This window comes from Thalassophryne amazonica, chromosome 2, assembly GCF_902500255.1.
Source record: "Thalassophryne amazonica chromosome 2, fThaAma1.1, whole genome shotgun sequence".
Taxonomy (NCBI): Eukaryota; Metazoa; Chordata; class Actinopteri; order Batrachoidiformes; family Batrachoididae; genus Thalassophryne; species Thalassophryne amazonica.
The window spans coordinates 25831485-25845783 of NC_047104.1; the positions used below are offsets into that span (position 1 = coordinate 25831485).

The window sequence follows — 14299 nt, forward strand, 5'->3', positions numbered from 1 at the left end:
ACATCCCACTATAGGTATTGCAGAATGTGGCTCTGCCCTGAGAGATGCCTCTGCTGTACTGTCACATTAGTCTGGCTACTTCAAGTAGCAGGTCAAGGCTGATCCTTTGGAATGTTAGATGTCTCCAGTGCCAGGGTTCTTATGGCTGATTCTCCTGTCCCCCACTGACTGGTGTTGGTGGCTGTGAAACAGCTGAGGGTAGGGAATAATCCAGGGATCTGCAGCATCAGAGCTGAGTTCCTCCAGCCTGGTGTAAATGTTATTCTCTTGGCTTTAAAAAACAGTAGTGTCGTGTATATGGTGAAGTAGAACACCAGTGCATGAACAAAGACTTGCTTGACTTTACCAGTTAAAACTGGTTTTGGCCTGACTGAAGAGCTTAAACCAAGACCATCTAAAAACACAGCCCATGTTTAGATAAAAAAAAAAAAGTTCTGTGATGATGGGAAATAGCTCTGTATTTTGGGGCATATACTTTAGCTTGACAACTTGCCGTAGCCTGCCACTCTATAAGGGAAATTGTAGAATTTTTGGTCATCGCCATGTGAAGTAAAGGGAAGTAAAGGGAAGACAATTTTACAATTTCAATTGAATCCTGTTTGTTTAAACTCCTCCCAGACATTGCTACACCAGAATCCTAGGTTCAGTACCTGTCTCCATAGGTAACCTTTAAACTGACCACTGCTTAATAAAGTCCCTGCTGCCCAAAATGTTGTGTGTGACGGCTTTGTTGCTGAGGTCATTTTCATGTAAAGACATAAGTGACATGAAAAAAATGGACTTGTGATGCTTAATGTGGTTTTGTAGGCCAGCAGTTCGTAAATTTGCCTGTGAAACTGTGCATGTGAGACATCTCTCGCTGAGATCTGCCAGTGCTGGAACAATCCTTTATTAATCACTAGCTGAGTTGCCCGTTATATGTTGTAACCTTTATTTGACTTGTGTGAGAAGCATGGTGTCTCCAGATTTAGCCCAACCACTTTCAGTAACTGTCCTTGCAACTTCTTGGGAGGCATAATTGCAAAACACACGCTTTAACTCGCACACGGCGTGCTGGCCGTTTGGATTCTAACTAAAGTGCACCCTAACCAGCTGCTACTACGTACTAAGTAAAGTGTGATGCTACCTGACCTGAGTACCACGTGAACTGTGAAAATCATGATTGTAATTCAAGCACACACATGCTTTCAACCTAAGGGCCCCAGTGACCTCCCCCATGGTGTCCGCAGTCACCATAGCAAGTTTGGTGTGGATTGCTTAATTACTGTGGCTGTGCATAGCGAACACACACACGCACATACACACACATGGTCAGCCTTATATATTACATAAAGACAGTAAAGGTTTGAACCATCTGCAGGCTTATTGTTCAGTCCTTCGAATAACATGGACACAGATTATCTATTTGCTGGCTTAAAAATCAGATGAAAAACTTGCAATTACTCTTTAATGAGTAACTCAACTTTCTTTTTTTATTCTGCAGAAACCTGTCAAAGAATCCTCTCACCACGCTGTCGTGGCAGCTCTTCCAGAACCTTCAACTCTCTGAGCTGTAAGTCTTTTCTTGCCCGGTTCCTCTCCTTGGCCTTGTTTGTGTTTTATTAGAGTCATTCATCTCTGCACCGTGCACACTGTCTGCCACAATACAAATGCTCTTCACTGCATGTTTTCTAATTCCTGTCTTTGTTGTACAAAAGCTTTCATTTGTCTGAGCACATGGAAGAGACTCGGTCTATAGGTGGCGGTGAGCTGCTGCCATTTCCAGAGTCAGTTGTTGACTTAATTAACACGTACAAAAGAATTATTGTGACCTGGTAGAAGGGTGGGGGTCTGACCCCATTTTACTGTTTGTTATGAATATTTCAGTAATCATTTTGTTCATGAAATGAGTTTGCTCTTTCACCACCAGGGAGAACATTGCCATGTGGCCCAGCTTGTCATTTACACATCATTAGGCCTGTCAGCCCTGTCCATCATTTGAGCCTTTGCCGTGCTCCGAGCGCTCCTTCCTGTGCCTCCTGGCATATCAAGCTGAGATACAACACTATGAAACATGACTGTTTCAAGGAGGCCTCCTTATTATGCTATTTTCAGCAGGAGAAGCAGGGCAGCTCTTCTGAGAGTGCAGCACAATGCCAATCAGAGTATTCCTACCTATGTGTACTCTGTACTGTTCAGGGTAGTCCTACTGGTGTGCATTCAATGCTGATCATGGGAGTACTACCACTGTGTACACAGGTCACCACTCTGTCCTTCAAACAAGAAGCATTCCATCACATTTGGAGCCCTTGGTAGCATGTTTCTGTGTCCTGTACAGTCTGGAGTTGCTGAACTGAAGTCTTGCGCAATTGCCCTTCAATGTGCAATCAATGCTGCTCCCATCATCAAGCCGACTAGGACTGAACTTGACAGGCAGATGCCTGAGGCAGTGGAACTTGGGGATATTTCTATCAAGTGAACCATCATCTTCTTGTATCGGTTTGGTCTTTGGTGTCATCAACCCTTCACTTCTATCCAGTTGACAAAGGCAACATTTGGATCAATCTGTTTGCCAATTTTTCTTCAGAGAATGCATATCTGTTGCCATTTTTATCCCTTTATCCTTTTACCACCCTAATAGTGAGCACTTTCTGGTATGGGATACAACCCGGTTCATGCCTTCTGGCATCTAGCCCGATCATTCATCCAGTGTTATGCAATGCAGTCAAGACAGTCAACTCCTAACTGTCCTTGACTGGGACAATCCTGTCCATTCAGGTACGGCTGTTTAAACTATTTCAGGTATTAAATTATTTAGGGTGGGTTTAGGCAGCATTTCGACCACTAATAAGAAAGTCCTTCCTTAGCTGACACTGGACCCCATTCTGAGTTGCACAGCAGTCATTGTCACCAATGCGCCCTGGTAGTGCCTGACAATTACTCCTTTAAAAATGCCCTGATCAGTGTAATACATAATTGACTTTGTGCACTTTGAAAATTGGACCTAAACAGGACCAGTGCCAGTAGCTCATCTGAAAGATGTTGCTGATTGCTGAAACAAAGATACTACCTCTACCACTAAGACCATACACCCATGCCACTACAAGCACCGGCAAACGCAAGTAGGCAACTATGCCATGTATATGCAACTACCTACATGTGACCACGTGAAAATTATATGACTCAGTACCTAAAACTATGATATAGGTAACTTCTTGTGAATTTAAAGCAGAGAAGTATGTGAGGGTGGTGCAGGATATGTACAAGGATAGTATGATGAAATGGTGATAGACAGGTTGACAGATGAGATCACACAGGATTTTCCATTGTAGAGAATATGGCCACAGACATATCTTTACAAAATCAAAAGTTGCCTTCATTTTCCACTTTTAACAAAGAACTGACTGTCTAGACAATATTAAGGTTGGACTGTGTGACACTAGACTGACTCGATGTTATCACCCTGCACCAAAATCTTCCCTTCTCGTAAAGTGACCATTTCAGGGGCGTCAGACTGGGGGGAGTAAAGGGTACTATGTACCCAGGGCCCAGAGCATGGGGGGTGGGAGCCCACAAAAAACTAGCATTAAATACATTTTTGTGTTGCATGTTATTAATGTCCATACAATTCATGTTGTAAAAGAATATAATTAGAATGAATGTATAAATGTTGCAAAATATAATTCTGCTCTAACAATAATATTGAAAGATCTCTGAGGGCCCTTCCCACCCCTGCACAGTAGTACAATGGATGAGTCCAGGCGCACAGGCAGCACACTGCCCCCCCCCCCCCCCCCCCCCCCCCACACACACACACACACACCCACACACACACACATCCCACACGGAATCTCACAGAAAGAGGAGGTGTTTAGTAGTGCTGAAACAACTAATAGATTTAATCAATTATTAAAATAGTTGTCAACTAATTCAGTCATCAGTTAGTTGTTAAATAACTGTTTTACCGCATATGTTTCATTTCTTCCATATAAATCAACCTTTTCTGCAGCGCTGCTTTGCTTTGAAACTTGAACCAATCGAAGCAGTGATTCACAGATTGAAGCAGTGCTTCGATCTGGTGCTTTGTTGATTCAGTTTTTTATTTTGCTTAATCTTAATTTTTCCCCACTAAAACCCCAAAAGAGCATATGTCTGTGAGTAATATTTACCTTTTTATGTTAATCTGACTTGTTATGGTCTTCTGAAACAGTTGATAGATGTATTTTCGAACTTAAAAACGGGACTGATGCTAACGCATTAGCATGTCTATGGTGTTTTCAATGTTAAAGTTAGCATTAAACTGTTGCAGCTGTCAGCACATTTGTTTTCTGTATAATAATTCATGGCTCAGCATTTGTTGTAAAAGTGTCAAATGTATTACAAATTGTAATAACAGCAACAACAACAATAATAGTAATAATAACTAATAATGCCACAATACAGTTTTAGAGAAACAGACAAAAAGAATCTGATAAAACAAAACAGAAAGGATTAAACCAACTAACAATGAACATAAATAAATAAATATAGAAATAAATAACTGTTTCCTGTGAACACCTAGTGACTCTTAAACCTCCACTTCATGCCTGTTTTATTTAAGTTTAATGATAATTTGTTTTGGTCAAACCACATCTAAGCTGTGGTTTTACACAAGAAAAAAAATGCAGTAAATATCTTATTAAATATAACATATTACACTTTAGTCAGGCCTTTAAAATACTTTTGTGGACTCTTGCTGTAATATGTTGTCAGTGGTAAGATAATTATAGTGGGTGATTTTAACATCCACACAGATGCTGAGAATGACAGCCTCAACACTGCATTTAATCTATTATTAGACTCAATTGGCTTTGCTCAAAATGTAAATGAGTCCACCCACCACTTTAATCATATCCTAGATCTTGTTCTGACTTATGGTATGGAAATTGAAGACTTAACAGTATTCCCTGAAAACTCCCTTCTGTCTGATCATTTCTTAATAACATTTACATTTACTCTGCAGTACTACCCAGCAGTAGGGAATAAGTTTCATTACACTAGAAGTCTTTCAGAAAGCGCTGTAACTAGGTTTAAGGATATGATTCCTTCTTTATGTTCTCTAATGCCATATACCAACACAGTGCAGAGTAGCTACCTAAACTCTGTAAGTGAGATAGAGTATCTCATCAATAGTTTTACATCCTCATTGAAGACAACTTTGGATGCTGTAGCTCCTCTGAAAAAGAGAGCTTTAAATCAGAAGTGCCTGACTCCGTGGTATAACTCACAAACTCGCAGCTTAAAGCAGATAACCTGTAAGTTGGAGAGGAAATGGTGTATCACTAATTTAGAAGATCTTCACTTAACCTGGAAAAAGAGTCTGTTGCTCTATAAAAAAAGCCCTCCGTAAAGCTAGGACATCTTACTACTCATCACTAATTGAAGAAAATAAGAACAACCCCAGGTTTCTTTTCAGCACTGTAGCCAGGCTGACAAAGAGTCAGAGCTCTATTGAGCCGAGTATTCCTTTAACTTTAACTAGTAATGACTTCATGACTTTCTTTGCTAATAAAATTTTAACTATTAGAGAAAAAATTACTCATAACCATCCCAAAGACGTATCGTTATCTTTGGCTGCTTTCAGTGATGCTGGTATTTGGTTAGACTCTTTCTCTCAGATTGTTCTGTCTGAGTTATTTTCATTAGTTACTTCATCCAAACCATCAACATGTCTATTAGATCCCATTCCTACCAGGCTGCTCAAGGAAGCCCTACCATTATTTAATGCTTCGATCTTAAATATGATCAATCTATCTTTATTAGTTGGCTATGTACCACAGGCTTTTAAGGTGGCAGTAATTAAACCATTACTTAAAAAGCCATCACTTGACCCAGCTATCTTAGTAATTATAGGCCAATCTCCAACCTTCCTTTTCTCTCAAAAATTCTTGAAAGGGTAGTTGTAAAACAGCTAACTGATCATCTGCAGAGGAATGGTCTATTTGAAGAGTTTCAGTCAGGTTTTAGAATTCATCATAGTACAGAAACAGCGTTAGTGAAGGTTACAAATGATCTTCTTATGGCCTCAGACAGTGGACTCATCTCTGTGCTTGTTCTGTTAGACCTCAGTGCTGCTTTTGATACTGTTGACCATAAAATTTTATTACAGAGATTAGAGCATGCCATAGGTATTAAAGGCACTGCGCTGCGGAGGTTTGAATCATATTTATCTAATATACTAAGGTTAATTATGGAGTTCCACAAGGTTCTGTGCTAGGACCAATTTTATTCACTTTATACATGCTTCCCTTAGGCAGTATTATTAGATGGCTTTGCTTAAATTTTCATTGTTACGCAGATGATACCCAGCTTTATCTATCCATGAAGCCAGAAGACACACACCAATTAGCTAAACTGCAGGATTGTCTTACAGACATAAAGACATGGATGACCTCTAATTTCCTGCTTTTAAACTCAGATAAAACTGAAGTTATTGTACTTGGCCCCACAAATCTTAGAAACATGGTGTCTAACCAGATCCTTACTCTGGATGGCATTACCCTGACCTCTAGTAATACTGTGAGAAATCTTGGAGTCATTTTTGATCAAGATATGTCATTCAAAGCGCATATTAAACAAATATGTAGGACTGCTTTTTTGCATTTGCACAATATCTCTAAAATTAGAAAGGTCTTGTCTCAGAGTGATGCTGAAAAACTAATTCATGCATTTATTTCCTCTAGGCTGGACTATGGTAATTCATTATTATCAGGTTGTCCTAAAAGTTAATTCTAGAATAGAATTTAAAATTCTTCTTCTTACTTATAAGGTTTTGAATAATCAGGTTCCATCTTATCTTAGGGACCTCATAGTACCATTTCACCCCAATAGAGCGCTTCGCTCTCAGACTGCAGGCTTACATGTAGTTCCTAGGGTTTTTAAGAGTAGAATGGGAGGCAGAACCTTCAGCTTTCAGGCTCCTCTCCTGTGGAACCAGCTCCCAATTTGGATCAGGGAGACAGACACCCTCTCTACTTTTAAGATTAGGCTTAAAACTTTCCTTTTTGCTAAAGCTTATAGTTAGGGCTGGATCAGGTGACCCTGAACCATCCCTTAGTTATGCTGCTATAGACGTAGACTGCTGGGGGGTTCCCATGATGCACTGAGTGTTTCTTTCTCTTTTTGCTCTGTATGCACCACTCTGCATTTAATCATTAGTGATTGATCTCTGCTTCCCTCTACAGCATGTCTTTTTCCTGGTTCTCTCCCTCAGCCCCAACCAGTCCCAGCAGAAGACTGCCCCTCCCTGAGCCTGGTTCTGCTGGAGGTTTCTTCCTGTTAAAAGGGAGTTTTTCCTTCCCACTGTCACCAAATGCTTGCTCACAGGGGGTCGTTTTGACCGTTGGGGTTTTTCTGTAATTATTGTATGGCCTTGCCTTACAATATAAAGCGCCTTGGGGCAACTGTTTGTTGTGATTTGGCGCTATATAAATAAAATTGATTGATTGATTGATTGATTGATTGATTGAGTGGTTGAGATAGTTGCTGTAAGCATCTAAAAATGCTCATAATCAGGTTAAACCTGATGTAAATCTCTTTGTGGTGTGTCGGTGATGTATGTATGTGCAAAATAAAACAAAACACTACTCCAGGTATATTTTTGACGAGAATATAACATCATAATTTTGTTACAAGGTCAAACATTGACCTTGTAACATTGACCTTGCAAAACTCACATGTAAGTAAAAAACAAACAAACAAAAAAAAACGATTAATTGAAAAAATAATCAACCGATGAAATTAACTGATTAGTAAAATAATCGTTAGTTGCAGCCCTAGTGTTTAGGCTGAAATAAAATATGTCTTTCCTAAAAAAATCAAAGTCAGGATTTCAAAAAAGAAGAGAAAAAAGGACAGGGAAAGAAAACTAAATGAGGGAAAGCAGCTGCTAACCAAATTCTTTGAAAAGAGAGGTGAGCTTGGAAGCTAGCTCAATATTGCTCCCCCAACTTTAAAAAGGGTTCTGACTCCCAGGTGTGATCTAAGGTATACATGAATTAGACCTGGTTTGACTACGCATTAGAAATTTGGTGTTTGCGTTAATAAAAAAGAACATAACAGTGTGTGTGTGTATGTGTGTGTGTGTGTGTATGTGTGTGTGTGTGTGTGTGGGGGGGGGGGGGGGGGTCTTCAATATGGCTAGTACCTAGAGCCCAGAATTTGGTGCTACACCCATGGACCATTCTTCCAATCATTTCCTAGCTGAATTTCCAATGGTTCCAGAAAGCTTCAATGAACAATCCCTATGGATCAAAGGCAGTTGTTGAAACATTTCCAGGCAACCCCAGTTCAACCTTAATTTATTAGACAGTTTAATGAAACCTGTCCAATTCAGAGAACATCCAGACAGTAACAGGACACTCCTACAAATCACTGCTCAATAAACCTAGAATCCCAACCTTGCCAGATGGCAAGAGATCCAAGGTCATTAAAACAACCAACATTGGGATGGAACCTCGATGCCGCCTTGAAGAAACACACAGACCCTTCAATATGCAAATAAATTTTCTTTTCTTTTAACGAAAGAGAGAAATTGTAATTTCTTTTCCTGTTGTTATAGTTAACCAACTTATTGTAGTGGAGGATGATGGTCTAGTGATGAAGCGTTGGGCTTCAGACCAGAGGATCCTTGATTTAAAACCCAGCCATACTGCAAAATCACTAAGGGCCCTTGGGCAAGGTCCTTAATCTCCTAGTTGTTCCCAGTGTGTAGCAAGCACCTTGCATGGTAGCACCCTGACATCAGTGTGAATGGGTGAATGCGAGGCATAATTGTAAAGCGTGTTGAGCTTTTGATGCAGATGGAGAAGCGCACTATAAATCATGTCCATTTATAGTTTCTTTGGTTTCATTGTATTTATTTATTTATTTTTTTTTGTTTCATTGTGTTTCTTTTTGTTCCGTCACGTTCGTTGTTAGACGAGTTATCATGAATGCTATCTTAGTCCAGTCGGATGGAAACATTGATGACATGAGTTTGAAATGTAGCTCACACTGAGTTATGGACGGTCTGACGCAGTGGTGGGCACACTTCTGATAATCCGATAACAGATAATTATCGAAGATAATGTTTTCATTATCGGATTATCTTTTTAGATAACTTTAAAAACCATTACCGGACCAATTATCTTCCGATTAATTTTTGTCCGATAACTTTTAGACCGATAAACAACATAAACAAAGCTGAACAGCGACAAGCATTTTTAAAATTTAAAATCAGTTCAACACCTACCTGTTAAAAGTTTTGTAACAGATGGACAGTTATATTCTCTGCTAACAGAAGAGAGCTGTTTCTATGAAAAGCATCTCTATCCTCTGTAAACAAAGGAGAAATAACCAAAAAAACAAACAAACAAACATTTCCTTTAACACCATACCAATATGCTGGCAATATCACCTAAGTCATCCAGAGGCATACATTTTTAACTTATGGTTCAAATTTTATTTGAACCATAACCATATTTTTATTGAATTTTTGGTTCAAAGTTATTTAAAATTACTGTCATGTCTGAAGTTTTATAAAGTGAAAATATCAGATATATGTTTTAGTTTTAAAGTAATGTGCTAATTTTTTTTTTCAGATTGATCTATCATGCTAGTTTGTCAGAAACTGTTGGACACAAATGCACGGCTTGAACAGGCAGCTCTGCTTGTAAAACGGTTTTACTTGATAGGATAGCAGAGGTCGGCACACTAGTAGGCAGTCCAGAAAAAGCAGCAGTACAAAAATCATCAGGCTAAGGCGTGGTCAATCAAACAGGCAGGATGTCATAACACACAATGAGGCAGGCAGGACTGTGGAATGCAAGGAACAGAGCTGGAAAGAGGCACAAGACACATCAATCTGGCGAGGAGCAAACACACCCAGTGATCTTATATAACCCCAGGTGACAATCAGCAAATCAGAAACAGATGTGCATGGAAAGCACCAGAACAAGGGTATGGCCAGAGAGAGTGAGACACCCATCACCAAGAACCAAGAGAAGCACAGACAGACAGACCCAAGCAGAAAAAAACCCAGGAAGATAATAAACAAACAAAAACCAATGAAATACGAAAAATAGGTCAAAAGAAAGAAATGAAAACAGATAACCCAACAAAACTCAAACCCTGGCAAAAAGTGTTTAGGTTGACTTAATTTTTTCTCCACAACTTTTCCAAGCTTTTAACTTGTTCTAAATTTTTACAAAGACTTTAAATTGATTTCCCACATGCAGTTTCCATGTTCCCATATGCAGTTTCCATGTTCCCATATGGAAACTGCTGGAGCATATTTAACAGCAAACACAGAAACCTTCATTCCTGGTTGGTTGTTGATCCCAGCTTCTATGGAACCAGGGAACTATCACCTTCGGTCCTGCTGGGAAAAGGAGCAACATCCACGGCTGTAGTCATCTAGGAGAACCCGTGGTTTTTACCTTGACACAGATCAATTAAAGAAGGCCAGCAAATGACCAATCAGGACCAGACCAAACCTTGTCACTCCACCTGATCCAAAGGACCCAGATAAGTGAACCTTCAACTGTTCTTGGGTCTTTGCTGTCAGTGGCTTTCTTTATTCAAGTTTCTTAATAACTGTAAGTCCCTTTGGCTGCTCCCTTGTTTGCACTCGAGGGTCACCACAGCAAGGCTGAGGTGGATCTGCATGTTGAATTGGCACAGGTTTTACGCTGGATGCCCTTCCTGACACAACTCCACATTATATGGAGAAATCTGGCAGGGATGGGGTTTGAACTGTGAACCTTCTGCACTGAAACCAATTCAGGAGGAGAAGAGGGAGGCCAAATAGGAGGTTTATGGATGTGCTGAGGGAGGACATGCAGGTGGTTGGTTTGACAGAGGAAGATGCAGAGGATAGGGTGGGATGGAGATGGTTGATCTGCTCTGGTGACCGGGGCAGCCGAAAGAAGAAGCAGATTCACCATTCATCAGTGCCTTTTCACAAGAGTCTTATATGTGATTTCCATTTACAAGTTGACCAATGTCTTCTTGTGGAAGCAGAGTCTGTAAGCAATAACTGCCTGTTCATCCATCCATCCATCCATCCATCCATCCATCCATCCATCCATCCATCCATCCATCCATCCATCCATCCATCCATCCATCCATCCATCCATCCATCCATCCATCCATCCATCCATCCATCCCACACTTAATATCCTGTTTGAAGGTTGTATGGGCACTGGAGTCAGCATTATTAATGTTTTAAAATAAATGTCTTATTTCTAAGACTCCTGACAGCTGATTGGTTGGCCTAACCCAAACATTTCAACAGATGACCTGAATGTCATCTATCAGTGACATCATATAAAACAAACAAAAGCTCCTTGCACAGATCCTGCTGCTTCACATCACCTTCACGGGCCAAAACCTCTACTGATGTGCAATCCTATTTCTTCTTGCCGTTGTGGCAGCGTTTAAATGATGTATTTGTTGTTGTACATGAAAAGCGGGGCTGGGGCGCCGTACTGAATGCTGATGAGGAGCAAGGGATTATGTCTATTTCATTCGGTGTGTTTGAATAAGAGGTGTCAGTTGGAGTGGCGTGGCGGCTCAGATGTGGGCTGAGGCGTTATGCAAGAAGGAAACCATGTGGAATCAGGCCTCAGTAATAATGAATGAGTCACTCTGTCATGCCTGTGACATCATCACACTCATCACTGTTTCATACCAGGTCTGTGAGTGCCATTGTGTCAAATGAAGTGTGCTCAGCAGCATGTACATGCTACATGTGGTTATTAGAAACAATACAAAGTGTGAGACCACTAAACCTCATTGATTTCTTATAAACAGATGATTAAAAAAACAGCTGAAATCATTTCTGTTTTCCTCTGATTCCAGTAGAATTTAGTTTATTGTGGTAAAACGTGGCGCTGAAGTCAGTTTTGAAATTGCTGTTTTGGTTGTATTTTCTTTTATTGTTTTTGTTTTTTTGTGATGAACCTCAAGCTTTCATGTCTGGATTTATGCTGTAAACACTTAACTGCTTTTTAAAAATAGAATGATTTCATAATTATTTCATCAGTTCTTCCTTTAAATTAAACTGCAGCTCTAATTTTCCTGCTTCTACATGGTATCATAAAAAATTAATGAAAATAAAGAGCGGAAATGTCATCTTCAGAAGCAGATAAAACCCTAATTAGGAAATGAAACACTGATCAAAAGGTGAGAAAAATAAGTGAAGCCCTACTGACTTTGCCTTTAATTTGAGTTCAACTAAACACACTCAGTCTGACTTGTCTGGGTTTGCTGGATTTGTGCAGTCCAGTGCAGGTGTCATAGGGAGTTTCCAGTTGACACAGTTGACTTTTTCACACCCAGCGCCTGCATCATCCTGTGGGTGTGTTAATGTGATAATGAAGTGTGGAACAGCGCAGAGCTGCTGTGTTGATATTTTCTCTCACCTAAAAGCAATAAAAACCAGGTCAAAAGTCATGTTCTGTCACAAGTGACATAGAGTGCAACAGTGAGATGCACTTTACACTTTGCCTGCACATATCAACTTCAATGTCTCTCTGGCTTGTGATGTTTTAACCCCCTGAGGGTGACAGATAGACATGCCCATGTGTCCAAGTCTGTTTCTCATCATGCTTTTATTAATAAATCAGTGACAAAATGTCACAGAGATTTCGTTTGACCACTTGTTGAAACTACAGAATGTTACCTCTAGTTTCAATCCCTATTCTAGGTTATCTTTGCCTCACAGCCAACCACAGAGCCCAGAGAAGATCACATGGGTCAGTCTTTCTCTTTCTGACTGCTGCTTCAACAGGCTCATTCATAGACCACTATTTCTCTGTTCAGGAGGCAGACAAATTCATACTGCCACTAAACCCATATAACTCCTTCAAGAATGGTGCTGTCAGCCTGAAAACACTACTTTTTTATTCAGCCCTATTTTACAAAACATACTGTCATGAAAGAAATTACACCAAAACCTGTGGATAGGCTATTTTCTTTTTCCATGCTGTACTACCCCCCACCTCAAATGGACCAAACCCCATTTTTTTCTTTTATTTTGGACATTTTTTAGAGTGAGGATAGAAAACATCTAGCTGGAAATTATGGGTGATTTTATTTTTCATTTACACTGATATACATTCATTAATTTTGTATAGCTACTTACTCCAATTAAGTGTCATGGGGGGGGGGGGGGGGGGGGGCTGTCCCAGCAGTTACAGGGTGAGAGGTGAGGTACATCATGGACAGTCTACCAGTCTGCCAGTCCAGGATGCCACCTACACCTATGGTCAATTTAAAGTTTCCAGTTCACCTAACCTGCATGTCTTTGGAAGTGGGATGAAGCCAGAGCACTCAGAGGGAACCCATGCAAACAGGCACCCAGAAAGGCCCATGTGAGAAGCAATCCCACAATTTTCTTGATATATTACACTACTTTTGTGAGCCAAAGACTGTGCTAAACCTATTTCTCACACCAAAAAGTACATCCACATTATTAATGCCATATTTTCACTAAAGAATTGAAGAATTTTCTAAAAATACATTTCATTTTTTTCAGACCTAAAGCAGTGTTCCAGACAAATATGTGACACATATTCAAAATGCTGAGACTGTAGTGAACATTTTGATATGCAATACATGGGCATTATGCCAAAAACGTATTTTAAAATGGGAATTACTGAAACTGGTAAAATGGCAGGGGTGATGGCCAAGTGGTTAGTGGTTCCAGTGCAGAAGGTTCCATTCCATTTCTCCATTCCTCTTGGCGTTGTATCAGGAAGAGCATCTGGTGTAAAACCTGTGCCAATTCAACATGTAGGTCCATTTTGGATTTGCCGTGGCGACCCTGAGTGCAAACAAAGGGCCAGTTGTTATGCAATTGATTAGCACCCTTCCTCACAAAGATTTTACAGACAAATCAGATATGAGACTTTTCAGCAGATGATACTCTTACTGTTAAAGACCATTGTTGCATTGTTTGGTGAATGCACGCTGAAGCGTTCCACACGGGCTATGTTCTCGACGCCTGGGAAAAATGGCGTGTCGCATGCTTGGTGCCACTGTCTGTGTAGGATATCGAAGATTTATTTATATTTGGTTTTATTGTAGGAGGGCTGGTATTTTTTGGGTTCTGTGCTGCCCTAACCTACCGGAGAATTGGCAAGACGGCTGTCTGTCATGATTAATGAGTTGGGCAAAACAATACATTCTCAGACTACATTAACCCTTGAACTCAGATGCAAGTTGGATAACATCTCAGAGCAAATGCATGCCTTGCAAAGGAAGATGTCGGAGACCAGGGAATACTCATAAATTGGAT

At 40.2% G+C, this 14299-nt stretch overlaps 1 protein-coding gene across 1 annotated transcript in view; it reads left to right on the top strand.

Moving 5' to 3' along the window:
• ntrk3b (neurotrophic tyrosine kinase, receptor, type 3b) overlaps positions 1 to 14299 on the top strand; it is a 618832-nt gene that overhangs the window by 247043 nt on the left and 357490 nt on the right. Inside the window, exon 4 of the mRNA XM_034184491.1 lies at positions 1484 to 1552. Coding sequence (XP_034040382.1) covers positions 1484 to 1552 — 69 coding nt within the window. The remainder of the gene's footprint in view (positions 1 to 1483; positions 1553 to 14299) is intronic.